General features: G+C 46.8%; 1 protein-coding gene across 1 annotated transcript; it reads right to left on the bottom strand.

The window, feature by feature from the left end:
• Positions 1-3425: 3425 nt before the first annotated feature.
• On the bottom strand, positions 3426-7273 carry LOC311116902 (photoreceptor ankyrin repeat protein-like; the record flags this gene model as incomplete). Its single annotated transcript, XM_084191926.1, has 5 exons — positions 3426-4102; positions 4423-4602; positions 6085-6225; positions 6509-6638; positions 7016-7273. 5 exons carry the CDS (start codon positions 7271-7273, stop codon positions 3426-3428), a joined length of 1386 nt encoding a protein of 461 aa, XP_084048052.1.
• Between the last annotated feature and the right edge of the window lie 207 nt (positions 7274-7480).

Here is a 7480-nt window from a genome sequence, read left to right as displayed (position 1 = left end):
CAGCCCGGCCCGGCCTGTTCCTGCCACTCGCACCAAACCTACGGTGCGCGTCGCCAGCCCGGCCCGGCCTGTTCCTGCCACTCGCACCAAACCTACGGTGCGCGTCGCCAGCCCGGCCCGGCCTGTTCCTGCCACTCGCACCAAACCTACGGTGCGCGTCGCCAGCCCGGCCCGGCCTGTTCCTGCCACTCGCACCAAGCCAGGGGTGCGAGTCGCCAGCCCGGCTCGGCCTGTTCCTGCCACTCGCACCAAACCTACGGTGCGCGTCGCCAGCCCGGCCCGGCCTGTTCCTGCCACTCGCACCAAGACAGGGGTGCGAGTCGCCAGACTGGTCCAGAACGTTCCTGCTACTCGCACCAAGCCAGGGGTGCGAGTCGTCAGCCTGGTCCAGCCCGTTCCTGCTACTCGCACCAAGCCAGGGGAGCGAGTCGTCAGTCCGGCACAACCCGTGCCTGAGTCATCGGTGCCAATTCAAGTACCGCTCAACTGCTCCACTAAGGAGCTGAAGCCTACCGCTCCTGCTACGTCCAGTCCAGCTCCAGCCAGCGGGGCCAGACCGGACCAGGGGCGCTATGGGGGGTTTGTTGGAGGGTGGTGGGCAAGGCCGGAGCCGGAGCCGCCGCCGAGGAGGAATGCCCACCCAGCCCTCCCCTGTTTTTGGCTCGTATTTAGGCGCGGTCGCAGTCCGCGCCTTTAGGGGGGGGTACTGTCACACCCTGGCTCTGGGACTCATTATGTTGAGCCAGGGTGTGTTCATTCTATGTGTTCTGTTTCATTGTTGGGTGTTCTAGGTTGTCTGTTTCTATGTTTGCCTGTGTGACTCCCAATCAGAGGCAACGAGTGTCAGCTGTCGGCTGGTTGTCTCTGATTGGGAGCCATATTTAACTGTCGGTGTTTCACTTTGTGTTTGTGGGTTTTTGTTCCGTGTCGGTATTTGTTTACCGTGGACTTCACGAGTCGTGTTTTGGTATACTTTAACTAATTAAAGTCATGTTTGTTTCACACGCTGCGCCTTGGTCTACTCACTCCTACGACGATCGTGACAAGGCCAAATATTCACTGGAGTTACTTACCAAGATGACATTGAATGTTCCTGAGTTGCCTAATTACAGTTTGGACTTAAATCATTTTGAAAATCTATGGCAAGACTTGAAAATGGCTGTCTAGCAATGATCAACAACCAACTTGACAGAGCTTGAATAATTTAAAAAGAATAATGGGCAACTATTGTACAACCCAGGTTTGCAAAGCGTTTAGAGACTTACCCAGAAAGACTCACAGCTGTAATCACTGCCAAAGGTGATTGAATACTTATCTAATCAAAATATATTTGTTTTCTTCCATTTAAATTTTTTTTCCATGTTGACATTACAGAGTATTTTGTGTAGCTCATTGACAAAAAAATTACAGTTAAATCCATTTGAATCCCACTTTGTAACAAAACAAAATGTGGAAAAAGTCAAGGGGTGTGAATACTTTCTGAAGTTACTGTATAGTTATGCTGTATGGTTATGCCCCATGGTTACAGACGTATCAATGGTTAGACTGTATGGTTATGCCCCATGGTTACAGACGTATCAATGGTTAGACTATATGGTTATGCCCCATAGTTACAGCTGTATCTATGGTTAGACTGTATGGTTATGGCCTGATCTGACTGTGACTATAATAGCACCAGTTAACAAGCTCACTGAGCTCAGAACCACACTAACCCAGCTTAGCCTATAGCCAAAGCTGCTATAGCTATCGGATATAGGGGGAAGAAGGATCATCACTAAGTCACATGGATGTTGTGTTGTTAAACGTTTTAATGTTTGGTTTTGTAATAGGATATTCATTAGGCCTATCATACCTTTTCATACTGTAGGAGCCGTTTCTGACACATCAATGGCTTTTACATTTTTACATTTTTAGTCATTTAGCAGACTCTCTTATCCAGAGTGACTTACATGAGTGAGTGCATATATTTTTGACTGGCAATTGTCACTACACATATGTTTCTAAGTCTTTCTGAATCTTTGATGAGGGCGATAGTGTTATTTAAAAATAACCACCACATACTATTAGGACAGAAGTTGATTCCTACTGAACAACATACTTCACATTTCAGCTCTATCACAACATGTGAACTGGATCTACAAACAACATGTTTGTAATGTAAGACTTCTTCTAACTAAGCAGGTTTGTGCAACGTAATAATAAGCCACTCAGGCTTATCTTTAAGTACCTGAGCCTCATCAAAACTGAGGGGATCCCTGATATTATATTACAACTCTTGATAAAAAACATCTCTCACAAAAGTCCTGTCAACGGTAAGAGTGTAAAATCAACTTCTTTGGAAGACAGCTGATTGGAGTACATAGGAAAACAAAGCATAGAGTAGATTGGAACTCAGATGTGCATTGTGGTCAGACCTGGGTTCAAATACTATTCGGAATCTTACAAAAACATTCAGTGTTTGCTTTAGCCTGCCTGGAGTGCCAGGTAGGTGCGGTTTGCACTTTTGGGACTTTTCTATTGGTTCCATATCAACAGACAAGCACTCTTAAGCACAGCTGAAGCATTTGAAATCATTTTAAATTGTATTTGAACCCAGGTCTGGTTGTGGTATATCTGACCATGAGGTTTATCAAACAGTAAACTCTGAAACCTTGTCCATAATCCTCCCTCATCATTTACCTAACTCATGTTAATGTCCTGTTTTCTTTTTCAGTAAGTTCAAGCCCTTGCTTATCAGAAATTATACATTTCTTTGCTATGGCTCTGGTTCCTTCACAGTTTCGATTGGTTAGTTAAGAGCGTGGAAGACCAAACAAAATCTACTGATATTTTTAACGGCTGAACTCTCCAAAAATAAATAAATAAACTAAATAAGTTAACACAGAAAACGCGAATTCCACTTGAAAGATACATGAATAATAATGTCTAGGAATGTCCAGGCCATTGCCTTATAGCAGCATATCCCAGCAGAGAGGAAAAACAACAGTCCATCCATTTGACTTAGTCCAGCTCAGATGCTAGTTTCCACCCATGTTATTGGAGGCCCCACTGTAGGGGTGCAACTGGGCCTCCATGATGACCCCAGGCAGGTGCCACCACAGGGGAGCCGTCCCCTTGTCCTCCTTATATGACATCATCACAGTGGATACAATGGAGTTGGTAGGAGATGACAGCAAAGATGGTGGATAAATCACTGAAGCATTGAAAAAAATTACTTAACAGGGGTGGGTCTCCCATAGACACCAATGCAATAGCAGCTGGCTCTGGTCTACTTAGTTCATTGACTTTCATTCAACCAGAAAACAAAAACTGCAAGTGGGGGGTCTCGCTTCCTCTTCCATCTGATGACAGCACAGAGGTCGTTCTATTTTCCCAGGGTTCTGTTCTCCCACTCTGTGGCAGTTTAACGACAGACAGTTGGCAGTTTAACTTGCCTTGGCGGGCTCCTTTGCCTTGGCTGCCGCCTTGGCTGCCTTCTTCTTAACTTTCTTAAGTGCCTTCTCTTGCGCTTCCTTCTCTTCCTCCAACTTCTGCTTTTCCTTTTTCTTCTCCTCCTTCTCCGACTTGTACTTCCAGACCGGAGGCTCCAGGTGGCCCTTGTGCCTCTTCACCTTCTTCGCCTTCTTAGGTGTTTTGTCCAGAGACTTAGTGAAGGTGATCTTGGGGATGCAACCGGACGGGAATACGGAGTTCTGGTGGGTCATGGAACGAGGGAGGAAGTTCCGTAAGCCATTAGCAGCCGTCGAGAGACCACTATCCCTCCGCTCCGTGTTCGAGCAGCAGTTGGTGAGCGAGAAGGAGCTCGATGACGCTGGCGCAGGCGTGAAGGAACATTTCACACCGTTACTATGACACACAGAGCTTTCCTCCAGGTCCTTGCTGCTGTGCTTCTCCATCAGCTCCGGCACAGCCAGGCGGCGCTTCCCAACCTCGGGGGGGCTTGTGGGGCAGAGGGGCCGGCAGCCCGTGGAGACTAGAGGGCTGTGGATGGATGTGGTCATCCTCACCAGGTGGTCCATCACTCCGTTGTCCTGAGGGTCGTTGGGTAAGCTAATGGTCAGGCTGTCCTTCAGACGTTGGGTCAGTGTTTTGGGGCTCATGGCTTTAGAAGAAGATAGAAGATAGAAGATTACTTCTATGTACAACATTTATTTTACTACTATGTAGAACACCTAGTAACATCTGTTGCATTGCAATAAAGTTTGATTCAGATGTGTCACAGTGACACACTACAGAGAAACACACATAGCTTATGCATGCCCAATGGAGAGGTTGGATAAATGGGTCAGCAGCAGTGCAGCACCCCTGGAGCAGGTTATAGGTTACAACAGCAGGTTACCGGACCACTCCCCACCAGATTTTTCCCAGCCGGGGCAGGGATTGGAACCGGCATCCCTCCGGTTGCTGGCCTGCCTCTCTAACCTTTGGCAACCAGCTCCTTCAGCTCGGGCCACTCAATCACGTAGCTGTCGCAGAACTGCTCAGCAATGGGGTGCGCCTGGAGGACACGGAGACGCTGCAGGACCTCGAAGCGACCCGTCTTCAGGGCCCAGTCCGTGATGCCTTTCCCTCTGACCTCATCCACTACATTGATATCCGCACCTGGACATGGGGATAGGAAGGGAGACAGAGAAAAATGAACGCATCCAAAATGATCACAGGAGCTAGACAACAAGGTTAGACACTAAAGAAATGAGGGAAACTGATCAAGATGAGATTTTTTAAATGTAATGTGTGAGGCATGTACTCTGACAGCTTCATTGCCCTACTATGTGAAGGGGTATAGAGGATCTAAACATAGACAGCAACACACTATGAGGTGGGCTTTTCAATTCTGGTTCTGGAGGGTCCAAACACTTCCGTTTTTTCACCTCCTTCTAATCAGGGACCAATTCAGACCTGGGACACCAGGTGATTGCAATTAACTACCAGGTAGTAATAAAAACCAGAAATGTTTCAGCCCGCCAGGACCGGAATTGAATAGCCCGGCGGCTACAGAAAGGAGAACTGTCGCTATTTGATTGGCTAATAATGAGACAGTATGTGTTTATGAACATCTTCAGTTTGAAGCAGGAGAATCAAGGCTTTCAATTAAAGGGGCAATCAGCAGTTGAAACAATATTTAGCTCTTAATTATTTAATTGGGTGCATTATTGGATCGAGACGGACTCACACTAGTGTCTATTTCAGAGGACTGTCCTCAAGCATTTATTCAGCTGAAGAGGAACGCATTATAAGGCATGTGGACGTAACACAAATAACACCATACCCAAAGCTGTTTTTGTGTCTACAGATCACAGGCGGCCGTTGGCACCTTAATTGGGGAGGACGGGCTCATTATAATGGCTGGAACGGAATAAAGGAAATGGTATCAAACACATCAAACACATGGTTTCCATGGTTTCCATGTGTTTAATACCATTCCATTAACTCCATTCCAGCCATTATTATGAGCCGTCCTCCACTCAGCAGCCTCCTGTGGTACAGATAAGAATAGGTAATAGGGTGACTTGATGTTGACCTGTCTTGACTTATGAACCAGTAGTAGGTGTTACCAGAGCCATGTCTATATCAGTCCTGGTAAACACCAAGATAATCCAGCCTGTAACCCAAAGCGGCTAGTCCCAGATTAGACAAGAAGATCAGAAAATAAAACCATGTCCTAAGATATTCCCCTTAAACTCAGATAGATGTGCGTCATCATCCTTCTCCACCAAAATGGCTGTCATAATCATACACTTGGTGTATGTCTGAAATGGCACCCTATTCCCTATATAGTGTTCTACTTTTTCTTTTTTCGTAACACATTCACGGTAACCATAGAAACATAATGAATAATACAATAGTCATTCTAGTTCCATGATGATAAGTTGATAACCCATTTCACCAGAGTAACTGTGCCTCTACTGATTCGAGAATATACATAAGATATCAGTTAGGAAGTTGTCAGTATGGAGAGTGAGGTTTTACGCCACGTGGAAAAGAAAAACCCATGGAAATAGTCTTTAGAAGTCCTTCCTGCACTCAAAGACTTTTGTTCAAGGACTACTCCAATTCTTGATTTGACTGTCTTTAGCCACTTACCGGCCATGAGGAGGGAAGACACACAGTCTACCCTGCCCTGTATGGCTGCCTTGATGAGGGCAGTGAAGCCCCGGATGTCCCTCACCTCCAGGTCTACCTTAGGGTAGTAGTTCAGGATGAAGTTCAGGATGGAGACGTAGCCTGGGTGGAGAGAGGGGCTGTTATTAGGAAGTTTTGAGTTGCCATAGTTGTTATCACAGGTGGAATTGGGTGGGAATCTTCTGGGGAACATTTTAACACGTTTTGTAGCTGAATGGCCGATGACTGTGATAAAGTTCCTTGAGTGATTTATTTTCTCCAGTTACACCCCTGAGTATAATTATGTGATCCCTACCAGACCATGAAATAGGTGCTTCTATTGATATGATATGCTATGATATGATATGCTCACCAAAGCTAGCCACCATAATATTGCAATGCTTACCGGCCTGGGCAGCGATCATCAGTGCTGTGTTGCCTTCGTTGTCCTGATGGTTAATATCGATCAGTGGACATGTGTGTAGACCATAGACGATGTCCACATAGCCTCTGGAGACTGCAAGCATCAGGCCATTCTGACATGGATACAAAGCAGAACGCAGAAATGTGATCATTCAATATGCTCTAATGCAGTGTTTCTCAACCTTTTATGTACCAGGAACTGGCAAGCTTTTGCTCTTCCTTCTTGTGGGACCTTTTACATTAAAACTAACACTTGAGTAACTGACAAAAAAAGTGTCAGCCAACCATCTCAAGGATCAGTCTCTATCATCCCAGGGATCATTGCCAGTCCGCAGGCCAAAGGTTGAGAAACACGGCTCTAGTCTAAGGTACAACATCTGAGGCCATAAGGTTTTCTTGGAATACTCGAGCAAACGCTTCAAGTATTTGAAAGTAATCAAATACTTATTGAACCCAGGACCACCAGAGGGAAACATGACATAGTCCTTACCCTGCCATTGATGTCCAGCTCCATAACCTCTTCCTTAGTAACCCCCCTCTCCAGGACCCTCCGTAACGTTAGCGCCTCGTTCCTGTTACAGGCCTCGTACAGCGTAAAGGTGGTGCCCCCTCCACCCCGCTCCATCTCATAGTCTGGCATGATAGAGTCCTCCGACACCAAGCTCGCCGTTTCTGACTCATTCTCAGAGAGTTCAGAATCCTCGGATGGGCCGGCGCCCAGGTGGGGATCATCTCGTGCATGAGCCATCACTGGACCTCCAGGTGGACCACCGAGAGCAGGGGATCACGCCCGACCAGAGGCCTCCTCTGCCCACAGGAGGATGAGATCACACACTGTGGCGAGGACCCTGCCTGGACCCTGCTAATGATTTCCACATCCCAGCTGCTCCCTGGAAGAATAGACACAGACATACATGACTGGAGGGACACAGACAAACAGACACAGTACAGCACG

This window comes from Coregonus lavaretus (assembly GCF_964263955.1).
Source record: "Coregonus lavaretus genome assembly, contig: HAP1_SCAFFOLD_3042, whole genome shotgun sequence".
Lineage (NCBI taxonomy): Eukaryota > Metazoa > Chordata > Actinopteri > Salmoniformes > Salmonidae > Coregonus > Coregonus lavaretus.
The sequence above is the reverse complement of the archived record's forward strand: the minus strand, read 5'-3'. Positions and strand labels throughout refer to the sequence as shown.